This window comes from Mirounga leonina, unplaced genomic scaffold, assembly GCF_011800145.1.
Source record: "Mirounga leonina isolate KUSES-001 unplaced genomic scaffold, KU_Mleo_1.0 Mir_154, whole genome shotgun sequence".
Lineage (NCBI taxonomy): Eukaryota > Metazoa > Chordata > Mammalia > Carnivora > Phocidae > Mirounga > Mirounga leonina.
Genome location: NW_023270389.1, coordinates 28,175,855 through 28,203,055, shown reverse-complemented (window position 1 = coordinate 28,203,055; position 27,201 = coordinate 28,175,855). Strand labels below are relative to the sequence as shown.

General features: G+C 53.3%; 1 protein-coding gene across 2 annotated transcripts; it reads right to left on the bottom strand.

Moving 5' to 3' along the window:
• Positions 1-3,068: 3,068 nt before the first annotated feature.
• CSRP1 (cysteine and glycine rich protein 1) lies at positions 3,069-27,120 on the bottom strand. Of its 2 annotated transcripts, none has more exons than XM_035010344.1 (6): positions 27,039-27,120; positions 15,279-15,397; positions 9,885-10,053; positions 8,917-9,046; positions 4,839-4,932; positions 3,069-4,354 (listed from the first exon to the last, which is right to left on the bottom strand). In XM_035010344.1, the coding sequence occupies exons 2-6, from the start codon at positions 15,388-15,390 to the stop codon at positions 4,278-4,280; spliced, it is 582 nt and encodes a 193-aa protein (XP_034866235.1). In that variant the 5' UTR covers positions 15,391-15,397; positions 27,039-27,120; the 3' UTR covers positions 3,069-4,277. The 2 variants fall into 2 exon arrangements, with proteins under 2 accessions (XP_034866235.1, XP_034866236.1); XM_035010345.1 differs by lacking the exon at positions 27,039-27,120 and adding an exon at positions 25,810-26,172.
• Between the last annotated feature and the right edge of the window lie 81 nt (positions 27,121-27,201).

The window sequence follows — 27,201 nt, the reverse complement described above, 5'->3', positions numbered from 1 at the left end:
AGCCGAAGGCAGATACTTAATGACTGAGCCACCCAGGCGCCCCTAATAACTAATAATTTTGAACACAATGTTGGTAGAAATATGGATGGTAAAGGCCATCATGATAACAAATGAGAAACATGTTAGTAGAACCTGGACAAAAGGTGATCCTCATTATAAAGGGGCAATAGACGTGGCTCCATTGTGTTCAGATTCTAATGTTTTGTGGAAGGTAGAACTCGTGAACAATGAAGTTGGGTGTCTACCTGAGGCGATCTCTAAGCAAAGTGGTGAAGGTGCGCTTGGCTCCTTCTGAGTGCTTACAGTAAAATGCAAGAAGAGAGAAATGACCTAAAGCTTGGACCTGTTAAGCAAAAAGGGAGCATAGCTTAAAGGTTTGGAAAATTCTCAGCCTAGGGCGCCTGGGTGGCTCAGTTGGTTAAGCGACTGCCTTCGGCTCAGGTCATGATCCTGGAGTCCCGGGATCGAGTCCCACATCGGGCTCCCTGCTCAGTGGAGAGCCTGCTTCTGCCTCTCTCTCTCTGCCTGCCTCTCTGCCTACTTGTGCTTTCTCTCTGTGTGTCAAATAAATAAATAAAATCTTAAAAAAAAAAAAAAAAAGAAAATTCTCAGCCTATCCATATTGCAAGAAATGAAAACATTAAGGGTGTGACCAAGTGACTTTGTGATAAGATTAGTACGGGACAGCCATATCAACGGAAGCCAAGTGCTATTCAAGACAATGGAAGAATGACCCAGAAGGTGATTCAGGGATCATTAAGGCTGCCATTTCCCTCACAGACCCCCGAGTACAGGGGCTTGGGGGCCATGGCTTCTTCCACCTAGGTTTTAAACAATGGGGCCACCAGGAGCCGTCACGGGGGTGGGCCCTGGCAGAGAGTTGGGGCATAGGCAGCTCCCTGCTGGGCCATGGGAGTGATGTTGCCTCCCCAGTGGGTCCAGAAGACAGGGGATTCTTCTCAAGCTTTAAGGTCTAATGGAATTTGCTTCATTAGGTTTTTGTTTGTTTGTTTGTTTGTTTGTTTTTAAAGATTTTATTTATTTATTTGAGAGAGAGAATGAGAGAGAGCACATGAGAGGGGGGAGGGTCAGAGGGAGAAGCAGACTCCCTGCCGAGCAGGGAGCCCGATGCGGGACTCGATCCAGGGACTCCAGGATCATGACCTGAGCCGAAGGCAGTCGCTTAACCAACTGAGCCACCCAGGCGCCCGCTTCATTAGGTTTTGCACTTACTTGGGACCCATCATTCCTTTCTTCTCTCCTATTTTTCCCTTTTAGAATGGCAATGTCATCTGAGGCACCTGGCTGGCTCAGTCCGTAGAACATGCAACTCTTGATCTTGGGGTTGTAAATTCAAGCCCCACGCTGGGTGTAGAGATTACTTAAAAAAAAAAAAAAAAAAAGGAACTGTCTATCCTATGTGTGTCCCACTAATGGAGGATAGTTGGGAAGAAAGACAGGCAGGGACGAGGGGATCCCGCCCTAAGAGGAAACCACCCTTTTTTTTTTTTAAAGATTTTATTTATTTATTTGAGAGAAAGAGAGAGAGAGCACATGAGAGGGGGGAGGGTCAGAGGGAGAAGCAGACTCCCTGCCGAGCAGGGAGCCCGATGCGGGACTCGATCCCGGGACTCCAGGATCACGACCTGAGCAGAAGGCAGTCGCTTAACCAACTGAGCCACCCAGGCGCCCAAGAGGAAACCACCCTTAAACGGATTTTACACCACCCTGGAAGGAGCCCTCCACCCTTTCCCACGTGATAGGTAGGTGATAAAAACCTGATTGGGTGACAGGCCCAGAAGGGGTAATCAGATTAACACAGCCCACCAATGAGCCATAAAACCCCCTAGACCTAAAGGCCCAATCTGCAACTTTCTCAGGCCCCCTCCCTCTTTGGGAGCTTCGTACTATCGCCCAATAAACTCTGCTTTGCTGCCCGCCACTCTTCACCTGGTCTTCCTCTTCATTCTTTGAAGCAGTGTGACCAAGAACCGCGGGCAATAAAGGGAAAAAAAATCCTCTAACACCACCATTGTATTTCAGAAACACAGAACATGTTTTTTCCCAGGTCCATAGCTGGGGAGGAAATTTTCCTGCAATGAATCGTACTTGGAGTCTCCCCCGTATCTTCTGTAGATGACGATGAGTGAGGCTTTGGGGTGACTTAAAGTTGATGCTGGAATGAGGTGAGACTTTTGGGGTGATTGGGATGGAATGGATGTATTTTGCTTGTGAAAAGGACATGAATTTGGGGGCTCAGGGGCAGAATGCTATGGACTGAATTTGTGTCCCCCCCAAATTTATCTGTTGAAACTTAATCCCCAATGTGATGGCATTGGGAGGTGGGGCTTCTAGGAGGTGATGAGGCCGTAAGGACAAAGACCTCAAGAATGGAATTGGTGCCTTTATAAAAGAGGCTCCAGGGAGCTTCTTTGTCTCTTGGGCCGTGTGAAGACACAGCAGAAAGATGGCTGGCTATGAACCAGGAAGCAGGCCCTTACCAGACACCAAATCTGCCGGTGCCTTGATCTTGGACTTCCCAGCCTCCAGAAATATGAGAAATACATTTCTGTTGTTTATAAGCCACCCAGTCTATGGCATTTTGTTACAGCAGCCAGAATAGACTAAGACAGGGCCCGGACCTCGCCGCATGCTGAGCTAGGCCCCTCCATGCCATCCCTCCTGGGCAGAAGTAAACTTTCTGGATGTGACATGAGAGTTCCTCTGGCTGAGTTCCCCTCCCACTCTGGGCTTTTCCAAGCTGGAAGAAGTTCTGAGCACAGCTTTGGGGCCTTGCTGAGCCCCTCAAATGCCAAAGCCCACACAGCTTTCACACCCAGATGTGGGAGTGGGGGCTGCCAGACAGGGCAAAGCAGCGGGACTGGGCTGGTTGGGTCATTCCAGGCAGTGCGGTTCAGTTAGAACCGATACTAGAAAGTAAGCAGCCCTTAGAAAAACAGGAACAAACCATATTTATTTCCACCTAACCTCCTGCTAATTTGATGCCTCCAATGAAGTTCCCTCCCAGCCCTGTGGTTCGCTGTACTCTTACAGACACGACGCCAGAGTTCTGTTCTAAGATTTAGGCTTTATTGACCAGATGAGAAGTCAGCTTGAACATAGCTCGGGCCTGCAGCCCCTCCACATGACTCCTCCATACAGTGTTGTCCTTTCAGTCACTGGGAGCAGCGAGACCCAGCCCCTCCCCTTCCTCCTGCTGCTCCTGACCTGGGGCCTGCAAGGGATGGGGGGTGAAGAGGCCAGAGAAGGGTTCCTGGAGAAGGGTGGGGTGGCAGGGGCAAGGCCCCGAGTGGGCAGGCAGGTGCTGAGGACTGGGCACATAGGGAAGGGGTGTCCAGATGAAGCCTGAGGCTGTGTGTGCCTCCCTCCACATCTGAGGGCCGAGCAGGAGTGATGGGAATAGGGCACCGGCCTGGTCTGTGCTGGGACGGGGAGGAGCTACCAACACAGCCTCGGGACTGGGGTTAGGGGCGGAGCTATTTACCCTCAGATTTGGGCCACTGATAAATGAAAGTGTGTGTTGGGAGGTGTTCGGGCCTCTGCCAAACAAGGAACTAGATGCCTGGGGAGGTCAGACCACATCCTGACTTTGGGTCCTCAGACCTGAGTTCTTTTCCTCACCCCGAGGAATGGTGACACGAGGGGGAGGACACCGGGTCTCCAGAGCCTCAGAGGCAAGAGGCTCAGAGAAGCAAGTAGCTCCAATAGCCCATGACCCTGTCTGTATGCCCTTCTGCATCCACAGTGAATTCCCGAGCTGGAACTCCCCAGGCCTATTCGGAGGGACACCAAGAAGCCCACCCTCTTACCCGCAGAGGAGAATCCAATGAACCACCAGCTTCCTCTGCCCGATCTTGTTCCTGCTTCCCTCTCCCCTGGGCCTACTGTTCCTCTGGAATCCAAGATGTGGGCTCAGGGATCTTGGCAGGTTGATGACGGACACTCAGCCTAACAGGCTAAGAACAGAGGACTATGGGGCGGGTTGTGGGGAGAAGGGCCCAGTCCCACCTGCACTAAAACACTGAGGTCTCCTGCTGGTGATGGTGTCAGGTCCCAGGCAGAGGGAGCCCCATAGAGGAGTAGGATCTCAGGCAGACTCCAAACCAGAGGGAGCCAGACGCCCAAGTTCAAGTCATTAGTGATGTGTGGCAGGGCTGAGAGAGGGAGGAGGGATCCTGGAGGTCGCCAAGGCTGCTGGGAAGGGAATGGCGATGAAAAGCACAGGAGTGGGCAGCGTGCGGTGGACGGCGGCAGCCTCACTCAGAGTGGACCAAAGCCCCAGCTCCTTGCCCAAAGCCAAAGCCCTTGGGTCCGAAGTTTTTCGCGTAGCATCCTGCCAAGAGAGAAGGGGTAAGGCCTGGCTCCTCCTCCCCCAGGCCCCACCTCCCAGCCCTCCCACCACAGATCCTCCACCCTGGGCACCTGGCCAGGCCTCCAGAGCAGCAAAATCCACCCAGCGCCCCTCACCTCTGTAGCACCCCGAGCCCCGGTAAGTGCGGAAGTTCTTGGCTCCACATTACAGCCATTTCCCCCACTGCTGAAATTATAGGAGAAGCACTATCTGCTGTCAGGGTATCCGACTAGGAGTTAGGAACCCAGGTCCTGGCCCCATCCTGCCCGTATCTGTCATATGATTCTGGCCAAGTCACTTTTCCCTCCGGGCTCGTCTCCTCATCTGTAAAGTGAAGGGCCACACTGGAAGCTCTGGAAGTGACCCCGAGGCCAGGAATTGGGTTTACATTTAGCAAGGGCATAACTGGTTAGCCCCCTACCCCCTCAGACCTCTCGACCCTTGCATTAGAAGTGAAGCCACCCACCTTTGCAGTAAATGTCGCCGTCCTTGTCAGCCAGGGTGGTGGACTCAAGGCCTTTACCACACTTGGCACACCGGAAGCAGGACTTATGCCAGGACTGTGTAGGGAAGGAAACAGTTAATGCCGCCTCCAGGGACGAGGGGGTCCCCTACCCCGCAGCCCCATTCCCCCTGACATAATGACAGTGGAAGGGTTCAAGACAATTCCGAAGTCTGCTCAGCTGGGCCTGCTGGGAGGACGTGGCCCATGGGGCCAGGCAGTGGCGGAAGCAGGCCACGGACCACACACGACCTCACGTCATCTGCAAGGAAGTGTTGCTGGGCGGTGAGTGGCACCAGGTGCACCACAAAGGGCAGGCGAGGGGGCGGGATCGCCACCAGCGTAGCTGTTTCCCCCACAGGCATGCACAAGCCTTCTCCAGACCCATTCTGCCTGGGGATCAGCATTGTGGCCGTCCTGGAACTGCCACCTACTAGCTGCACAGCCTCCGCCGTTTCCTCCTCCGGGAGACCCCCCTGCCCACCCTGCAGAATGGTCGTGAGAACTGCACATCCACACCCATGGATGGGGCCCAGCCACGGTGCAGGCTATTGCAACTGGGATTCGTCTGAGCCAGCCTGGCCCCTGAAGTTCCAGCACTGGGCTCCTTGTTTGCCCGGAAGCCACTCCCTCTTGGAAAGGGGGCTGGCGGTATCTCCCTGGCTCGCTGGCTGAGAGGATTAGACAGCATGAGCGATGTAACGTGCCCGGCACAGGCCTGGCCCAGAGGAGGCCCGGAGCCCATCAGATCGAGTATTACTCTGGAAGGAGAAGGGGTCTGTGAAGTGCACTGAACTCAGCAGGGCAAGGCCTGAGGAGTGCGGCTTCTCCAGGGGCCACAGAAGGTCCTTTGTGGGTCTAAGAGGAACCTGCAAAGAGCCTGCCAGGGAAGAGGCAGGCCCGGGGTTTGCACACAGTGATGGGAGCCAGCACGGACACGAAGACCTCTCAGCACCCTGCTCCCATTAGCAACAGCTGAGCACGCTAGGCCCCTGATGTATAGACAGTTCTGCAAAACCAGGAAAGCCAGGGGCAGGCAGCACGCAGGCAGGACAAAACAAGGCCTTTTAAGGTCAAAGAGGCTCCCTCAGCACAGCCTGGGCTGGAGAACGAGAAAGGAAGCTGGATCCCCTCAGATTTCCTGGCTGCCTGACCTGTGCATGCTGGCTCCTCCTCCCAGGCCTCGGGGACAGCGGGGACAGCAGACAGCGGAGTCCAGAGAGCTGAGATGGGCAGGCCCTCCCAGCACCTCAGCAGCCACCCAGCCTTCGCCTCCTCCTCTGGGGAGCGGGGGCTGCTACACCAGCTCTCCAGGCCCGAGCGAGCGGGGCTGAAGCGCATGCGGACCGCCACCCACCCCTCACGTTGCCTTGCCCACCCTCCAAATAAGCTGGATCCCTTTGCTCACTCATTCAGCGCCCAAACGTATCCCTGTTCCTCGATTATTTCTTTGCTGGCCAAGGCCAAAGAGAGGTGGGAGCTTCTCCCGACTTTTTCTGTTTGAACACAAACATCTCTTATACCCACCCCTCAAAAGTTACAGCCTTAACTTAGACCCTGTCCAGGTAATGGACATAGTGATTCTTAGCTATTTTTTATAACTTTCTTTTTTTTTCTTTTAAAGATTTATTTATTTATTTATTTGAGAGAGAGAGCACATGAGAGGGGGGAGGGTCAGAAGGAGAAGCAGACTCCCTGCCCAGCAGGGAGCCCGATGTGGGACTCGATCCAGCGACTCCAGGATCATGACCTGAGCCGAAGGCAGTCGCTTTTTTTTTTTTTTTTAAAGATTTTATTTATTTATTTGAGAGAGAGAGAATGAGAGAAAGCACATGAGAGGGGGGAGGGTCAGAGGGAGAAGCAGACTCCCCGCTGGGCAGGGAGCCCGATGCGGGACTCGATCCCGGGACTCCAGGATCATGACCTGAGCCGAAGGCAGTCGCTTAACCAACTGAGCCACCCAGGCGCCCTTTTATAACTTTCGACTCTCCTAGTGAGACACTATGAGCAGAAAGAGATACCAACTGCATAATAAGATTAACATCTCCCGTTTTCATATCATTTAATCCATGGCAAGAATCTTCCTTTTGACCTCACAGCAATCCCCCAAAGTGCACAGTAACAGTAACAACAGCACCAACAGTAACAGCAATGGCCAACGTGTCCTGAGCACACCCTGGGCGCTGCGCTGGGGGCTGTGCTGGGGGCCCCATGTGCAGTATCTCCTTTATTCTGCAAAACAACTTTGTATGATGGGACTGTCATTTGCTTCGCTTTACAGATGCAGATGGAGGCTTAGAAAGGTTAAATGATTTGCCCAAAGTCACACAACTAGTAAGTGGCCAAAACTAAGGGTTGTCTAGGGTCCAAGGTTTTTTTGTTTTTTTTTTTACAGTCATTTTGAAGATTTTGTGTATTTGAGACAGAGTGTGAGCAGGGGAAGGGGCAGAAGGAGAGAGAGAGAGAATCCCAAGCAGACTGCCCACTGAGCGCAGGGACCGAAGCAGGCTGATCCCACGATTCCTAAACCGTGACCTGAGCTGAAACCAAGAGTCGTATGCCTCACTAACTGAGCCACCCAGGCGCCTCTAGGGCCCAAGGTCTTAATCATGGTGCCAGGATTCATGACAGCTGTGGAAATGGGTTCAAAGAGGTTAAGTGGCCCAAAGCAGAGTTAACAGTGGTAAGAGCACGAACTTCCGAGTTAGAGGGACCTGGGCTTGACTCCTAGCCCAGCCACTGCCTCGCTGGAAGATCTGGGCAAATTAACTTAATGCCTCTGACACTCAGTTTCTTCATCTGTAAAATGGGGATAATAATACCTATCTCCAACCGTGACTGTCAAGGTTGGAGCCTGCTATGGTCTAGATGATGTGGCCTAAGTGTCAGTTCCCCATGCATTGGTCCTGGGCCCCCTTCCTCACGGTGGAAAAGACTTGAAAGCCAAGACCCAAAGCCAGAAGAGCTGCAGACAGGCTCTTGGCTCAGCTGTTCCAGACGCTTGCTATGTGACCTTGGCCGAGTCTCTCCTCCATCTGGGCCTCTCTGGCCATAGACTGAGGATGCCTCTTCCATGATTCTCTGACCACTAGTCTGGTGGATTACCAGTTCTCCTGCCTCTTCTCCACTGCAGGCTCTCTGGGAGGTGGGATTGTTTCACTGGAATGGGGGCTCACTACAGTGATTCTTACTGTGCTCTGGGGTTGGGAGTCCACAGGGGAAGGCATACATGGCAGTCAGAAATAGTTTGCAAGGGGCGCCTGGGTGGCTCAGTCGTTACGCGTCTGCCTTCGGCTCAGGTCATGAACCCAGAGTCCTGGGATCGAGCCCCGAATCGGGATCCCTGCTCTGCGGGAAGCCTGCTTCTCCCTCTCCCACTCCCCTGCTTGTGTTCCCTCTCTCGCTGTGTCTCTCTCATCAAATAAATAAAATCTTAAAAAAAAAAAGAAAGAAAGAAATAGTTTGCAAAAGCTTCCCAGGAGGCTCTGATCAGCCCTGAACCTTGAAAATCTCTGCCCTGGGGGTACATGGATGTACATGCTTTCCCAGAATCCAGGTCTTACAATATGGAATGTATGTGGATTTTCCAGTGGCTCTTAACATTTTGGGGATCACAAATCCTTTTGAAAATCTGATGAAAATTGTGGATCTTCTTCCCAGAGACACAAAATTTTGTATATGCTTTTAGGGGGCTTGTAGCTCCTTTGAAACCCATCAGATTGATCTTTACAACTCCCTATAAATTGCACATAAGCATTTAATAATCAGTTTCATCAATGGCGGGCCTGTTATCCTCATGAATAAGAATGCTGGCCAAGCCACCTCTCCCCGGAGCCTATGTGTGCCTTCCTCAGTCCTTGCAGACTGGAAGGCACAGGGACAAGCAACACAGGGACGAAGGGTTATTCCTTCCCTAGAAGGGAGGGAGTTAAAGCCCAGTGCTCACGCTCCCTTGATCAGATCCAGGGCCGACTTACAAAGTTCTAGAACCCACATTTCAAGAAGGCATCTCCCCAGCCCATCTTCCCAGAAGCCACCTTACCTTCCCGGCACCAATCACCTTCTCAGCCGCAAAGACTGCCTGGCCACATCGGGGGCAGCGCTCGGATCCGCCAATCTTCTGTGCAAACTTGGAGGCATTGGGGTTGGTGGTGGGCCTATGGCCAGGGGCCCTGCGTGGGCAAGGATGTGCAGTGAGACTAGTGGGGCTCGTCCCGAGTGGGCATGACCCTACCTTCATCTCACATCAGTAGGGGGCGGCTCTCCCAACCAGGACCTCCAGGGTGCTCTCCCATTTTACAGATGGACAAACCCAGGCTCAGCACAATGCTGTTTTCATCGAAGCATCCTACTGCCCTCCACCACTGAGTTAAAACACGGGCATCAGTGAGCAGCTCATTTGCTAAGAATTGCCCTCCTCTGTTCCCCATTCCTGCAGCCTGCCTATTAGATTCTTTCCAGGAGAAATCTGCTGACAAATCATTCCCTCTGGGGCAATGACCTTGGCTAAAATGTGCTCACTCATCTGTCATTTCTGTACATTCCCCCCAAGGTCAAGATGCTGGCCAGGCAGACTGCCAATAGCCACTGTTTCAACAGGTCAGAGGTCAGTGGGTGCCAGTGGAACCCTGCCGCATTTCCAAGGAAGGGAGATGGCTGCCCCTTAGTGCAGGGGTGAGAGATGGCGAGAGAAAGAGGCAGGTGGGGCAGTGTTGTTACTTCTGAGCCTGGCTCTGCGCCTGTGGGACCCCCAGCCAGGCCACTGAGCCTGGGCTGGGGTTTCTCATCTGAGAAAAGAGGACATTGGACCAAGTAATTCTTGGGGTCCCTCCACGCTCTAACCCCTCAGCAACTCTCGTTGTCCTGACCCCCAGTGGGTGGCTCTAGGACTTCCTTGGAGATCAATGGCTTTCTGAACCTTCCACGGCTGAACCAGAAGTGGTTGCAAATGTGTGCGACACGGGGGGGGGGGGACCTCAAGGAAGGGGGTGGCGAGACTCTCGTACTCACTCCTCGTGCTTGATGCCCAGAGACTCCCCCTTGTCGGTGCTCAGCGTGCCTGCACCCTGCCCATAGCCATAGCCTTTGGGCCCATACTTCTTGCCATAACAGGACTTGCAGTAGATCTCCTCGCCGTGAACGGCCACGGTGGTGCTGTCCAGATTCTTCTTGCAGACCACTGGGGAGGGAAGGGAGCATGGTGAGCTGGCAGTGGGGGGAACTGCTTGCTCACTGCAACACCCCACCCCACCCACCCCCGCCGCTAAAGCTCTCAGGGCGCTCTGAGAGAGAATATCCTGATCTTCCAGGAGCAGCGTGAAAATGGAAGTCAGATGGCCAGGGAGCTGGGAGCCGGGAGGGAGGGGATTTGCGTGGCCTCATTCTAGGAATGCCAGCCGGCTGAGCCACCTCTCGCAGGAGCCCACGGGTGCCTTCCTCTCTCCTCTCCACCCTCACCCCTCGCCAGGCTGTGGTGCACACCAGGGATCATCCGAGGCCACAGCCTAGGCTGACCCCAAGCCACAGGAAACCTGCTGAGGGCCTTCGCTCTGCTCTTGACAATGTATCCCAACAGGAAAGAAGAAAAAAGAAAGGAAGACAGTCCAAGTTTTCCTGCCTCCAGCAATGGACTCCTGAAGAAACAATCCATGCGTGCCTGGGGGGGCCGGGGCCGCAGGTGAAGTGATGCACCCAGAAGAAAAGAAAAGTTTCATATTTACTAAGTACCCAGCATGGTGGGCCTTGAAGTGAGATGCAGGATATGCTAATCACAACAAGATCTGGAGGTTCTGATCTCAGGAACCAGCTTGTCTTAGGAAGACCCGAGGTCAGACTCGGAAGAACTCCTGATTCCTGGGGTATCAGCAATTGGAAGGGGATGAGCTTCAGAAAGCCTGTGAGTCCCATATACCTTCCTGTGCCTGTCAGGGGGCCTGTGCCCAGCCATCCAGAGTGAAATGGTCGGAGCCTGGGGTCATGGCAGTCAGACTGCCCAAAATCAAATCTCAACTCTCTTTCTTTCCAGCTATGTGACTTCTGTGTGATGGGCAAGTTATTTTCCCTTTCTAGCCTCCATCTCTCCACTTGGTTCTTTTCGGGGGTTTTGTTTGTTTGTTTTAATTTTTTTTTTTTTTTTTTTTTAAGTAATCTCTACACCCAACATGGAGCTTGAACTCACAATCCCAAGATCAAGAGTTGCATGCTCTACCAACTGAGCCAGCCGGGCACCCCTCGGTGTCTCCTTTTGTAAATGCAGACAATAATATCTACCCCAAAAGGTGGTGGGGAGAACTAAATAAGATCTTACATGTAAAGTACTTAGCACAATACCCTGTATACAGTAGGTGCATAATAAATGTTGGCTACTCTTATTAGTATTATGTAAAGTTAGTATCACCAGGACACAAGGGAGGAGGAAGAACAGGCCCAGGCCTCAAAAGATCATATGCTCCCAACCCCCACCTACTTCTCTCAAGAGACTCATCCTCACTCTATCTGCTTATGTCTTATCCTACAGTCCCAATTTGGTTCTATGATACTCCTTCACTATGGAGATTGGGTGTGCCCAATTGGACCATAGACTCAAACATGTCCTTCTGAAGAGGGAGCCTTCCAGAAACCACTAGAGGAGCCACGCCTCTCACCTCCCCCTGAGACGGCTCTCAGCTCAGCTCCGTGCAACTTGCCATCCTCTTGCCTTTAATGGGTCTAGCCCTCCGCCAGCTCCTCTCTTACCCTGAGCCCCAGGTTGCAGACTTCAGACTAAATAAGGGCCCTCTAGTCCTGCCCTTGAGATCCTCACCCCATTCCAGTGTTCTGGGCAGCCCAAATATGGAACTTCCCACCACGTCCCCTGGGGCTTAGCTCCTGGCAAGGAGGGAGAGGGAACAACAGGCCAAGGGCTCCAACATTCCCTTCTAGGGCGGGAAGTCAGGAGTTGGCCTGGAATTGCTTCCTGTAAGACCCAAGTTGAACTGGGAATTCCAAAACCAGAGGGAAGGCAGAAAGTAGAGACAAGAACAGTTGGGGGAACAGAGGGCTCTTTTGAGTGATCTTGCCAGCAGGAGACCCAAGAGCTCAGCCCAGAGGAGACAGCAGGGCCTACCAGTCATTAACCTCCAGGCGGCTCCCTGCAGTGCCAACAGAGCCCTGACTTCCAGATCTGGTGTGAAGACCACCCTGTCGGTTTCTGCCCTGCTTTTTCTCCCCCTGGCCCTCCTGCCCACCATGGCCCATCTTCAACACCTTACCCAGGCCCTCCACCCTTCTACCTCCATCCAGGCAAGATAGTCTGGTCACCTGGAGGCTCTACCAAAGACTCAGCTGAGGGGAATTTTGAATGAAGGCCTAAATAAATTTCTACCAAATAATGTTGAGATAAAAAAAAAAAAAAAGACTTAGGTATGGTTAGTTATGCATTTGTTGGAAAAATGTCCTTCCAGGTGCCACAGGCTCAGTGAGGCCTTCTGATGCTATTTTGAAGTATGGGCAAGAGGCAGTCCCAGGTGAGAGGTCAGAGCCCCCCTCACCCCACCCCAAAACAGAGAGGGATTCTCTCTGGAAGGAAAACCAAGGCCCACAAAGAAGTTCAAGCTCACAGAATTAGCCAGAAGCAGGACCAGGTCAGAACCAAGCCTGATTTCCAGACCTGGCTGTTTTCTGACTGCCAAAGGTCCCTTTCAGGCAGGCCAAGCCTGTGGGACCAAGGGGGTGAAAACTGACAACAAACTTCAGCCTGTGGGTGAGGAGATTCTGGTGTCAGAGGGCATGCAGGGCTTCTCTGAGCTTCCCCTGTGCACTGGGGTCCTGGAAAACAGTGCAATTTCATCAGTCAACCACCATTAGGCCAGACCAGGTCTACTTTTCCACAGGGCTGGCTGTTCAACCCTGACCTGCCCAGGAGGGAGTTGGCTACAGCTCAGAGAAGGGCATGCAGCCTCAGGGTAGGCCCCCAACTGCAGAGCTGAGCTCTTCTGCCTGTTAGCAGGAGGTGGCCACCCCTACTGAGGCCACCGGAGTAGACTTCAGGCCCTCTCTGTTCCTGCTTCCAGGTCAAAGGCCAAGCCCAGGGCAGAGGCCATTCTCCTTGACTCTGTTACATCATCTTGTCTTCCACCTGTCTGTCCCAGGCCCTCAGGAAAGGGAATGTAGGTGCCACACTGACTAGAAGCCAGAGCCAAGGACCCGAATGGTCAGAGGTCCAGACAGCAAGGGGACTATGGCCCTAATCCCACCCAGGTCCATACTCTGTGAGCCTTAGGAAGGAAAGCGCCTTCAGAAGAAACTTAGGAAGGAACATCCTTTGATTCTCGGGGTCATTCTGAATTCTTGAATTCAAGCTGGACACTTAATCACCCACTTCTCTGAAAGAGAGAAGCGATGCTCCTTCCACTGATAAACAAATCATCAAGAACCTGCTGGGTGCTCAGTGCTGTTCTGGTACCAGGAATCAGCAAGCTGTGGGGATACCTGGTTGCCGGGACCTCTCTAAGCTCAGATACCCAGGAGCTGTGCTGGCCCGGAGACCCCAGCGCGACCCGAGACTGCTCCCTATGCCTGTTACTTTCACAACACCCCCTCCCAGCCCTGCTCCCCAGACTGACTTTCCACAGCTGTTTCTAATCCTCCACACCCCTTCACGCCCTGACCCAGGCCTGCTCCCTTCTTCCTATGCCACCCCCTGAATTCCTGCCTTCCCCCCACCGCCACCAATAGCTACTCCTCCACGAGCAGGACCGAGGCCTCTCAGCTGCCTCTGTAGTGATTAAGCAACATGTGAGAGCAAAGACCAAAGCCCTATAGACCCCACAGCCCAGACCCTCTTCCTGCCAATGCTGAGCCCTCTGAAAAAATAAACGGCTTGAAAATTCCTAAGTGCAGTGAACTGCTGATAACAAGAAGCTGCTGTTTGCGGCCTCCTCTGTGGGCTACGGGCCAATAAGGCCCCACTGGGGCTCATTTACTCCTGTTCATCAGATGCAGCCCTTGGGTGGCCACTCCAGCTGGCTGCACAGGGTGTGGGGGGCCCCTGCTGTCCTGTGCTGGGTGCCTCCCAGCTGGGTGGCCCGGAAGAGATCTGGTGAACATCCAGTAACCAGGTGGCCCTTGGTCCATCTGGTTCCTACTCTGGATTACGAATCACCTAGGAACAAAGCGGCCATGGACACTCCCAACTTTGCTTCATGTGATACGGGATGGATGGGACCCCCTTCCCTGGATCTCTCAGATGGGCTATGAGGTCTCCTTTATGTCACCACACCATGTTGTCTGCAGCTCCCTCAGCAGCACGCGTGCACGTGTGTGTGTGCGTGTGTGTGTGTGTGTGTGTGTGTCCAGGGCAGTGTCTGTCATTTATCAAACATTTGCAGTTGCGTTAAGTACTTTGTTTTCCAAGCTTCTTTCTGTTTGTTCTCACAACAACCCCATGAGGTAAGTATTATTAGCTCCCCTGTAATCGTGAGAAGACTCAACCAGGGAGAAACCGAGTAACTTGCCCATCAGCACACAGATAACCAAAACTGAACTCAGATTCAAACCCTGCCCGACTGGCTCCAGAAACCCAGGACTTAACTAAGACATTCCCCTGCCTCCGACTCTGTCTGCCCTCATGGAAAACTCCTCTTCCTCTGACCAGGACCCTCTGTTCTGATCACAGTGAACCAAATCATTTAGAAATGGGGGGCAGGGCGCCTCCTCGAGGCCCCACTTCCTGGGTGCTCTGACAACACCGTTGGGGTCAAGGACTCCTGGAGCCACTTGACGGCTCCCAGCTGCTTGCTGTCTGTTGCCCGGTTTCCTGCTCACCTGGGCTTGTGATTCGAGCCAGCTCCAGGTTACTGGGGGTGGATGTCAAAGATCTGTTTGCTCATCGTCCTCTTATCCCAGGCTGTTGGGAGGTGGGGGAAGTGGGAAATGGGAGGTGAGGGAAGTGACCAGGCTGGCCCAGAGGGGCTGAAGAAGGGAGGACCCAGCTCTTGCTCCAGGCTCAGTGTCCCCATAAAGTTGCAACCTCTCTCACCTTTTAACAAGGGATCATTTGGGTCCAAATTTGGGTAAAACTTTGGGCCCAAAGTGGTTTCCTCTTAAATGATGGCATTGTGGCAGGGAGAGAAAGAGAAAGCAGAGTGGAAAGTTTCCCTGAGCAAGTCTGGAAGCTTGGCACCCCGCCCCAGAGCGGCTGCCACCCCCACCAGCTCTGGCCAGTTCTTCCCCTTAGAAAGCAGCTTCTGAGCGGAACAAAGAGGCCTGTAAGTGCTTCCCTCCCCAGCTGTGCTCCAGCCAAATGTCAGGCTGTTTACATCCCATGGGGCCCGTCCCCTGCGGTGTTGACAGGCCCAGCCTGTGGGGGCAGGCCCCGTCCCAGTCCCCACGGCAACAGCAGCAGGGCCCGGGGCGCATACTCACTGCACAGGAAGCAGGATTTATGGAAGCTACTGCCTTCGCATTGAACCTCTTCCGCGAAGTAAACCGTCTTCTGGCACACCCCACATTTCTTGCCTCCTCCCCAGTTCGGCATCCTGAAACTGGACCCAGACAGGGGAATTAGTTTTACGGGGAGCTGGAGACCCAGACTGCCCGTGACGGGAGAACCACAGGCAGACCGAGGATGGCAAGAGGGCAGGCAGGGCACCTGTGGGGGCCCCCAGTCCTGGCTGGGCACTTCCCCCTGATGGTTCTCCACGTCCTTCTCACACTGCCACTCGGGGGCTTCCTGCCCCAGTGCCAGCAACAGACAGTCACTGAGCCACTGCTGTATTTTCAGCCCGGGGCCAGGCACTCTAATATAAGTAAGCATAAGATACCGGCTCTCCAAAGGAGGCTGTGGAAGCAAGACATTGAACCCTCTGCTACGTGCATCAACAGGGATGAATCTCACCAAGGTCTGTTTGAGCCAAAAGAGCAGATACACTAGAATTCACAAAACACAGATCATCTGTGGGAGGTTCACAGACAAAATTCATATTGTCAAGGGATGAACCCACGGGTGGAAAAGTTATAAAGAAAAAGCAAGGGAAGATGATCACAAGCTATTATCTTAGACTTGTTACCTCTAAGACAGGGAAAGGCCCAGAGCTGTGTGGGGGTCTCCAGGGGGCTGCTAAGGCGCTGACAATATTTTTTCTTAACCTGGGTGGTTGTCCCATGGGGGCTCACTTTACAATTATTCTTTGAACTATACATGAAGGTATTATATGCTCCTTTATATGTAAGATACAGCTCACCAAAAAAAAACGCAGAAATTTTTTTAAGTGAGGGGTGGGGTGGGGGGGAAGGGGTAGGCACACAGGGCACAGTTCTCCAGCCTTAGAGCCCATTAGAATCGGGAGTGCACGGGGCACCTGGGTGGCTCAGTCTGTGAAGCATCTGCCTTTGGCTCAGGTCATGATCTCCAGGTCCTGGGATGGAGCCTGGCATCAGGCTTCCTGCTCAGTAGGGAGTCTGCTTCTCTCTCTCTCTCTGCCTCTGCCCCTCCCCACTGCTCATTCTCTCTCTCTCAAATAGATAGATAAAATCTTTTTAAAAAATTTGGGAGTGCAGGGGGGCTTCTGCAAAATCACATTGACCAGCGCCACCCCAGACCCCAGGGGAAGTACAGGAATCTAGATATTTTTTAAAGATTTTATTTATCGATTTGACAGAAAGAGCTCAAGCAGGGCGAGCAGTGGGCAGGGGTAGAAGAAGAAGGAGACTCTCTGCTGAGCAGGGAGCCTGATGTGGGGCTCGGTCCCACTCGGGGTTGCATCCCAGGACCCTGGGATCGTGACCTGAGCTGAAGGCAGACGCTTAACCGACTGAGCCACCCAGGCATCCCAGGAATCTGGATTTTTTTTTTTTTTTTTAAGATTTTATTTATTTATTTGACACACAGAGAGAAAGCACAAGTAGGCAGAGAGGCAGGCAGAGAGAGAGGCAGAAGCAGGCTCTCCACTGAGCAGGGAGCCCGATGCGGGACTCGATCCCGGGACTCCAGGATCATGACCTGAGCCGAAGGCAGTCGCTTAACCAACTGAGCCACCCAGGCGCCCAGGAATCTGGATTTTTAATAAGCACCCCAGGTGAGTCCAAAGCGGGCAGCCTGAGACCAACTTTGAGATGCTCTAGGTATTGGTTCTGAGTTGAGGTCTTGATACCAGACAGGTTGGGTCCAGTTCTGAACCCCACTCACTGGCTCTGTGTGCCTTGGGCAAGGTAGTTGTCTTTCTAAACCTAGATTTCTGCATCTGTAAAATGAGGATAAAAACCAAAGCTATTTCAAAGATTTTTTTCTGGGGATAAAATGAGGTCTGGCATGTCAAAGGCATGGTACGGTGCCTGGCCTATAGTTAGCATTCACTAATTATTGTTATTTTTTTTTAAAGATTTTATTTATTTATTTGCGAGAGAGAGAGAATGAGAGACAGAGAGCATGAGAGGGAGGAGGGTCAGAGGGAGAAGCAGACTCGCCGCTGAGCAGGGAGCCCGATGCGGGACTCGATCCCGGGACTCCAGGATCATGACCTGAGCCGAAGGCAGTCGCTTAACCAACTGAGCCACCCAGGCGCCCTAATTATTGTTATTTTTAAAGATTTTATTTATGTATTTATTTTTTTTAAGATTTTATTTATTTATTTGAGAGAGAGTGAGAGAGAGAGAACGAGAAGGGGGAGAGGCAGAAGGAGAAGAAGATTCCTCACTGAGCAGGGACCCTGATGCGGGACTCGATCCCAGGACCCCGGGATCACGACCTGAGCCGAAGGCAGACGCTTAACGACTGAGCCACCCAGGGGCCCCTGCATTCACTAATTATTATTAACGCAGGCGTCCAAGACTGTGGGAGAGGCCGTGCTCCAGGTTGGTACTGATGCACCAACACAGCAGGTACATGCCATGGAAACTTGGAGAACAGACACCCCCTCAGGCTGATGGGGTCAGCGTCTCTCCTCCCATTTCACTCCTCCATTCAACAGACATGTGACTGAAGGAGGAAGATGACAGAAGTTCACGGAGGGCGGGGTCCTGTGCAAGGTACAGGCGACCGTGGGTACAAGACGGGGGATGAGGTAGCTCAGGATGTGGTGAGTATAGGATGATGCGGGCTGCTGGAAATGAAGGGGGACCTTGCCAGAGGGGTCTGTTGCCTCAGGACGCAAAGGAGCCTAAGGAGAAAACTCACCAGTTTTCTGTATCAGGAAATGTTGAAAACAGGGATGTGTTATCCAGAGCTCACCTTCCTGGTGGCTGCAGCTAGAATCAATGTCAAGGACAGAGGGAGACATGGTTTCCACTGCTGGAGAGCTTCCCATCTGACTGTGGACACAGGCCTGAGCTCAAGAAGAAAGTCTAGGTCATGTTCACAATGGAGTCCCCACACCCTGCTCAGCACCTGGCATACAGGTGTTCCTACAGGCCATCAGGAAGTAGTTGAGGAATGAACGAAGGATGCTCTCATACTGAAAACCACAGCCAGGGCCAAGTTCTGTGTCGGGGCATCTCAGCAGAGCCTAGGACCCAGCAGAGGTGTACAGTCAGTGAGTGCGGGCTGACAAGCAGGGTTTCGCGTGGGAAAGTGGTGTGGGTGGTGCTGCTCTTCACGGGCACTGGGGCTCGAATATCACAACGATCACGGGGATTTTCAGCAAGGTTTTGTCAAGCACATTTTCACTCCCTCTGCTTTGCTCCCATATCCGAAAAGCTGGGGTTCCCTTGGGTCCCACCTTGGCCCCCTTCTGTCAAGAACTTCCATACCCCTCTGGCCTTGGCCTCTCCCCTGAGCCCAGGCTCACACATCTAATTTCAGTGAGCATCTCCACCTGGATGGTCCACAAGTTCCTCAGATTCAACGTGACGGACCTGAACTCATTGCCTTTTCTCAAACTTATTCTTTTTCTCGACTTTTCCATTTTTGCTCATGGTACCACAACCATTCTCTCCATCACAAAGGAATTATCCCACTCCTGAGATTGTCGAGGGGCTCTTCCCCCTCCCGTAGCTGCACCCTTCTGTGTGCTCCCTTTTACCCACCCACCCCCGAAACCAGTGCTGAGCCCTTTAGACTCTCTCCTCTCCATTCTTCTTCGCACCACCCTACCCCAGCCTCCCCACCTCTCCCTCATGCAGCCCATCCCTTGCCGGCCCCCTGGAAAAGGACACCACGCCATATACACCTGTTTCTTGGCAACTACCCGATTATCAGCCATGGCACATGGCCTGGACCTAACCTAAGCAGCCAAGGTTATTGGCTCAAAGATGGGCCAGCTAAATATTTCAGACCAATAAGATAGGAGAAGGCAGTTCTAGGCTCTCTGGAAGAAAAAGCATCCCGATCTTTTGAGAGAACTTCCTGGAAACAAGTCCCTCTTCCCCCAGTGAGGAGAGGGCTCTGAGATTGTTGTCCCGAGGGAGACAGGCAGTTCCGGGATGAAGCTGACAGCAGGGAAGACAGAGCTGAGAAACAAAAGAAACTAAGTCTGCAATGCATCATCACGGCACCAAATTCAGCCAAACCTAAAGGTCAATCTATCTCTGAATTTTCCAGTTAAACAAACCAACAAATTCCCTCTACGGGTTTAAGCCCATTACTTTACAATTGAATGCATCCCCAGAGAGACAGCAATTATGGTCATGCTGCTTTTGGAATCTCCTTCCTCTTCCATCCCCACTAGCAGCTGCTAGATCTTTTTTGTGGAGGGCACCCCTGCTCAAAAACCATCAGTGACTCCCGGCTACCTGAGAGTAACCACACCCCTCACCTTGAGATTCTCCCCCGCACAGTTTCCTTTCCCCGCTGTCTCCTGTTACCCTGCCTCACCCATAAGCGGGGCTGGTGACTGAATCGCTGGGTTCGCTCCCAGGATGCCCAGAGCGGCGTTGGCATGCCGGGAGTGCTCAGTCAGTGCCTGTGCTCAGAGCTGGGAGAGGCTGCGAGGAGGCGGACGGCTGGGGCTGGGGCCCATCATCCTCTCCCACATGGGACCAGACCGGCCACGGACCACTGTGCAAGGCCAGTTCTCCCCTCCGCAGGTTCTGTAACGACCACAGCTCCTCAGGCTTAGGCACATCACTGACGCCCCCCGCAGGTAGGGTTTCTCTAAGGGCACGTGACTTCTCTCTGCCCTCCTCAGATAACCCCCACAGGGCCTGAACTCCCAGATCCCCGATCCCACCATTCATTCCCTCACTCCACTCTGCCCCGAAGATTCCAGGGGCCAGCTGCCTGGTCGAACAAGAGCTCAGGGCTGCAAAACCCTACGCTGTGCGGGGCAGTTCGGTGAGAATAGTGATGTATATTGCTGTCGGCCTCAGTGTCACCCCTTCTCCCCCTTCGTGTAGCAGAACCCCAGCAACCCTCCACTGGGTGACTCAGGGGATGCGCTCCCATGCCCAGCTCTAGGGGCCCACCATGGCCATCCCGTTCCCCTGTGGGGGCGGCTTGAAGGACAGGCAGTGATGTGTGAGGGCAGCTCTGTTTGGGAAGCTTCTGGAAAAATAGGCGTGTTCATCTGGAGCCACTCAGGTTCTCTTCTGCCTCTGAGGAGGTGACCAGGCATCACGACCGGGACTCCTGCAGCCAGGGCACCCCAACTGACAGACTACCATCGACTGCATGTCTGCTTTGCACCAGGTTACGGACATCATCCCTTTCTTCCCACCTGGACATGGGGAATATATGCCCACCCTACAGATAAGGAAAACAAGGCTCAGAGAAGAACAGAACTGGATTCCGATTCGGGTTTAGCCACTTCTGGGCCCTCTGTCACTCCAACTGTCAGTCTGTCGCCCCATCCTATATAAGAGTGCCTACACCCAGTAGGCAGAGAAGATGCCAATGCTTGGTTCTCCCCTCCCTTTCCAGCCACCTGAACTAGTAGGGACACACTCCGTGCCCCTAGGAATACCCCTAAGGGAGGAAAGTTCCCCTAACCCTGTGGTTGGGAGCCAGTTCCAAGCAGTGTTTTGTTCCCAGATACAAAGCCTTTCTCCCCCTGGGGGAGACCCACAGCTCCACACAGGCCTCTCCTTGTTCTCCCTGGCTCCATGTCAGGGGCCCACATCCAGCAGGGCCCCAGGGAAACAGGAACATGGGCAGAGAATGGGTGAAACCCAAGGACCTGCCAGTGAGGAAAATCTGCCTGGGATGCCTCTGGGCTGCGCCATCCTTCGAGCCTGGCCATGACGTTGGGGGTCTCCTCTCAGGAGCCCAGTGAAGGGACAAGGGCTCCAGCACCTTGGGATAAAAAACAGTGACTGTTCACTGACTGGAAGGGTCCCAGGCTGCCCCCGTGGATGGGCCCCCCATCCCCTCTGCCCACAAGAGGACCCCTCCAGGGGACCTGCCTGTGGGGAAGAGTCTCAGCTGGAGGGAGCCCGGGCCACCTCCTTCCCTACAAGGGGCAGGGAGCGCTCTTCACTCCACCCCCACCCTCCTGCTCAGCCCCTTCTTTCTAACAGCCACATTCTAGCTAGCTATCAGGAGGCAACCGATTGCCTTAAAAGGAAACCCGTCTCTCAGAGTTTCTGGAGTACTTAGAGGGACACCTGGCTTCATCTCAAGTTCTGACCGTCCGACACCCCATGGGAGACTCTGAGGAGGAAAGTTCCCCAGGTCCGAGTTCAGGTGGGAGTGTTCAGTGGTGAGGAAAGTGGGTCTGGATTCATCCATTCCTGGCTGAATGACCTTGGGCAACGTCCTTTCTTCTCTGAGCTTCAGTCTGCTAGTCTCTAAGTTGGCCCGTACACTGGTTCCCTCAGATCCCCACTCTGAGGAGGCAATGAGAATGTATGGAAGTGACGGCACGATGCCAGGCCGGATCCGCTGATCACCACTGACAGGGCTGGCCCCGGCAAGCTTCTCACCAGCTGTGGGGCCAGATGTTGACCGTCCTTCCCAGCTAGTCCACATCTGGAAGGCGCAAGGCTTGAGAAATAACATGCCAAATCGGGACCATGAATTCCTGACTCATCTGTAAGCCCAGCAAACAAGACAAGCGACTTGCCCTTCTTTGGGATTTAGTCCCTTCCCCACCCCCACCCCCACTCCCCCACCCCCGCCACCGGGCGACTTGAGAGGCAAGCAGAGGCTTGTGTCTTTATATCAAGTTCTTTTGTGTATTGCTCTTGGTGTTCAAGAAGCATTGCTATCTTCTGTAATCATATTCTCCACGTGGTGGGTTTCAGAGAGTTACATTCCCATTGGCAATTGCTGTCTGTGTTCTGGTTTGGTCTACTTCACCACGTTGCTAATCTCAAAAGAGAATAGGGCTTGAATTTTCTGCTGAATGGCTAGAAACGTCTGCCTCTTGGTTTCGGCTCAGGTCATGGTCTCAGTGTTGTGAGATGGAGCCCTGCAAGAATCTGCTTGAGTTTCTATCCCTCTCCTTCGCCCCACCCCCACTCCCCGCTAAAATTAATTAATTAAATCTTAAAAAAAAAAAAAAAAGTCAGGATCTTTAGGGCTAGCTGGAAGCCAGAAGCCAAGGATTGGCTTCTTCTGATAAGCTATCCACACCTTCCTATCTAGTTGTCCCATTAAGAACTGTATCCAGGGGCGCCTGGGTGGCTCAGTTGGTTAAGCGACTGCCTTCGGCTCAGGTCATGACCCAGGAGTCCCTGGATCGAGTCCCGCATCGGGCTCCTTGCTCAGCGGGGAGTCTGCTTCTCCCTCTGACTTTCCTCCCTCTCATGCTCTCTGTCTTTCATTCTCTCTCTCTCAAATGAATAAAATAAAATCTTTAAAAAAAAAAAAAGAACTGTATCCAGATTTCAATCTTGAGAAGAGGGATTCAAGATGGCCGCTCACATAGCAGGAGAGAAATGCACAGGCCCTCAGGTTCACAAATGTCATGAAAGTCGGGATGAGGTGATGGGTTCAGTGTGATCATGTTTCAAGCCGAAGGAACCATTTCAGAGACGTATAATCCTTAACTACTGGCCACAGGTGCCTGAAGGTAAGTCTCGTCAAACCACTGATTTGACAAACCATTCCTTGTCTTTATTTCTCCAGTGGAAAAATCCCATCTCTCCCATTCCAAAATCTCTTATTCCTTAGGGTCAAAAAGCGACTTCTGGGCTCAGGGCTCAGGTCCCCACCCACTTGGTCTGGTAGAGACCTGTCAGGTGTTTGTCTAGTTAGAAATGCACTGCTCACATTACCTGAGCTGTGTGGTACGTGGCCAGGTACACAGGAGGGCTGTCATCCCATCCAACCCTGCAGCTCAGCCTCTTCCTCTACGCCCCCACGTTAAGAGAGCGGCCAAGGAGACAGAGGGAAGGGGGTGCCCTGCTGATCAGGGTTCAGAACCCATGTGTTAGAGGTGACACATGAAAACCCAGGAAATAGACTTCCCCTGAAAGTAATGGTCATGGGGAGAGGGATGGATGGTCAATAAAGAAATGCCAATTTGTCCCCAGCTTCCCACAGCCCACTACATGATTCCTTCACAACCCTGCCCATGGCATGGCTAAGCTGCATCTTTGCACTATGATCACTCCAGGCCCCATGGTACCCCAGAACTTGACTGTCGCTCAAGCTCAGCCCTCAATCTGTGGCAGGAGTGTTCTCTTTCCACATCTATGTCCATGGCCCTTGCATGATTGTGAGCTGACAAGTACGGTGCTATGTCCCCTCCTGCTTGTCTCGTAATGCCTTTTCCCGCAGAGCTCTCCACCCTTGGGAGTTCAGACATCTGAAGGTCAACCAAGGTAGAAGAGCGGGAGGGTCTACGATTTTTTAAAAAATATTTCAAAACTAGTACGAGAAATCCTATCTTATAATAAGGTCTCACAGGCTACTCAACAGATCAAGCTTCTTTGGTTTTTTTCTGGAATGATGTCAATGTAGAGTGGTAACAACTTATGGTCCCATGCTAAAAGGTCTGACTGATGTTTCCTGGATTGATTTTTAAAAAGCAAAACCAAATTAGCACTTAGACCTCATACAAACAGGTTGTTTGCAGCTGACTTCACAGGAAGCTCCATCCCTCCCTCCCCACCACAATCCCCGCATAAAGAACCCCAACACACTGGAGAGGGAGGGTCTGCTTGCCTGGTTGGGGCTGAGCCTATGCTCCAGTTGCAAACCTCCTATTCCTTCCTCCTTTGTCACTACTGAGGAGGCAGACACTGCCTTCTGGCCCTGGGGAAGCGCTGGAAATGCCAGAGTCTGGAAATGCTAACTGCCTCTGTATTTACACACTTTACCATACATGGGAATTACTCAATGCCGACGTCAGACAAATTCCTGAGGAGCTGCGTAGTCCAGCCACGTCATTACCAGAGAAATTCCTGACAACTGGAAACCACAGGCAAAGCCTCTGGTACCTAGCACCCCCTCTCCCCGTCCTCCCTACCCACAGCTAGCTGCTGTGTGTATGTGTGTGTGTGTGTGTGTTTTCTCAAGCAGTCTCTTTTCCAGGCTTCTTTTCTTTCCTGCAAACCTGACCTGGAAATTCAAGCACGCATCAGACCTGGTGGAAGCATACCCACTAGGATCTGGGACCTAACATCCGGGGGTGTCTCTCCTCGCTGGCCATGTAGCAGAGTGGAAACCTAGAGGTCACGAGTTCTGTCCACGTTCACAAGAGCAAAGCCATGTCTTCCTTAAGTACTTTATAAGCCTCAGCAAAGCACTTTGTAAAGTGTATTTCATAAATGGCAGATAGCTCTTTACTAACTGATCCAGAAATCGGAAATATACAGGAGCAAAGAAAAATAATAACACAATCACTGAGCATGGGTTTGGAAGGAGTTTGCCTATGTTTGAATGGAGCCTCCACGACTGACCAGTTGCGCTACTGGGCAAGTTCCTTATCACCCTGAGCTTCAGTTTCTTCATCTGTACAATGGGGAGCATTAGACTGTTCATAGATTGTTCTAGATGATACACGTGAAGGATTTAGGCCCATCTCTGGTGCATGGTAAGTGCAGTATCTGCTTATGATTACCTTAAGGGAAGGCCAACTCTAACACTTACTGTTCAGTTTTGTGACTCTCTAGGTATTTGCCAATATGCCCAAGTAATGGCAGATGGTTGACTTGGAGAAAAGGTCCTTTTGTTTTCCCTGGCAACTCTTTGTTTAGAAGACCTCACTGGCACCTCAAAATGTGTAATGCAGGACTCTTCAGTCCTCAAGCAAACCCACTTTTCACCATAAGATGGGTTTCCATGAATATTTAAAACTTCGGCAGTCTATCGCAAAAGCCTTCCCAGTTTCCTCTCCCCACCAGGAGGTCCACAGTCAATAAAAACTCTTTTTTCCCCCTCACCTGGTTCTCAGTACTACTTACAGGGAAAAACTATTTGCAAGGTTTATGAGTGTCCAGTAGGGCCACTCAGCTAAAAGCCCGTATCTACCCCTTTCATTCACCAAATGTTTGCTGACCACCCTCCACATGTCAACGCTACACTCCCAGGCCACCACTCTGTTCCAGGGAGGACTGGCGGGCTCCAGAGGCAGATGTTTACAATTCAAAAAGGAAACACTCGGGCCAGGAAGAAAGGTACTGGGGCAGACCAGAGGCCAAAAGCTGTGGCACCCATTTTCCACACTTTATTAGCAACCTGGCTGCAGAGCTGGCGGGCCTGTTCTTGAGCTTCGCCCCTGCATCCCGTCCCCCCAAGACCCTCCGTACTGGGCCGTGTCCCCCTCCCCCTCGTGCAGGCTACACCACACCCTCTGCAGGATAAACTTCCTTCCTGGTCTAACTGTCCCCACCCCGGATATCCTCTCTGAGGCAAAGCGTCGTTCCCTGGGAAGCTGTGAGCCGTGCAAGGCTGCCCTCAGCAATGATGGGATGACAACTGCCTGAGAGCAGTCGAGGGCTGAGCACCGCCTCTCTTGAAGGAGATGACCCTGGGCTCCTGAGTCAGAGCCTGGCTAGAGAATCAGGAGGCACCTATTGAGTGAGAGCTAGGGAAGCTCAGCACCCCTGTCCCCAAATCCCAGGAGAAGCCCCCAACCTGCACTCTGAGATGCCTGAGACACGGCCAGCACGTGCAGCCTCCTCAGCTTCTGGGAAGGAAGGGGGAGGACAAGAGAGAAGACAGTCATTGAGCCCTGCTGTGTTTCACGTCTGTGCAATACATCCCCAAAGCGCCATCCCCAAAGGAAACTGAGCACCGAGAAGTTACTTCACTAGTCCAAGGTCACCAGTCTATTCAGTGGCAGATCCAACTGTCAAGACTGAGCCAGGCTGCCTTCCAAGCAATCTCTCATGGAGATTCCCAGCTGCCTCTTCATGACACGCTTTCTACCGGCGCCCAATGGATCTCCTCAGTGCCACTGCAACTGGATCCCAATGCAGAGCCCTCCAAGGGAGGGAAGGCCCTGCGGGCTCGTTCACCCCCATGGAGCAGGGGGGTGGGTGGCTGGAGCCCAGGCCGCTAGGGAGGGGCCAAGCCCAGGCTACTGCCCCCAGCCTAGACCCAGGTCCTGGTTAGCTCACAACAGCGCAGGGACCAAGAGCCTGCAGGATACTCCCCAGCCTGTGTGAGTGGATAGGACACCTGCCTCCGAGGTTGTTCGTGGCGTAACCTATTGCCACTTTAAATTTGCCCAACACCAGCTCCTTTCTTGCTCCCCAGCCTTCAAAGACTGAGGCCACCAAACACTGACGGGAGCGGGGAGCATAATCGTCCCCACCTAGCACCTAGACTTGTGGGTGGGGGCAGGTGAAGTGTTGTTCCATCTGGTTCTCGAGGAAGAGTGAAAACTGACACCTGCGCTCAGGGCACAGAGGCCCCAGGCTGGGCCCTGCATCCAGATGTTTCCCCACCCCACCCGCGGGCACATTCTCCTCCCGGTGCAGGAGGGTGAGGGAGGGGGTGGCACGGATGCCCTCATCCCCCTGCGTACAATGAGCGTCAGTGGCGCGCAGAATCGCGGATTGTTCCGCTGCCAGACCTGCAGGCGGTGGGGGAGCCGGGCCACCCCCGGTCAGGCGCACGCAGGAGCCCTTCGTGCCAGGACGCCCCGAGCCGGGAGCGCCGCTCCGGCTAAGTGCGGCCGCCTGTCCCACTCCCGCGGCCCGGGACGGCCGCCTGGCCGCACCGCTTTTCCTTCCAGCGCCCCGCAGCGCCCCAGTCGTGCCCGGCGGCCGGGGAAGTCGGGCAGGCGCCGCGGGGGTGCCGCGCCGGGCCGGGGGGGAGCACGGAGGGGCCGGGCACGCGCGGCCCCGGGGCGCACTCACCTGGCAGCTGGCTGCGCGGCGGGCGCGGGCGGGAACGCTCTCGGAAGCGGCGACTGGGTGCGCCCGGCCCGCGCCCCGTTTTGTTCCGCTCCGGGGAAGGCGTGTCCCGGGCCACGCCAACCAGTGGGCTTTGCACACTGCACCACACCAGGGCTGATGTCAT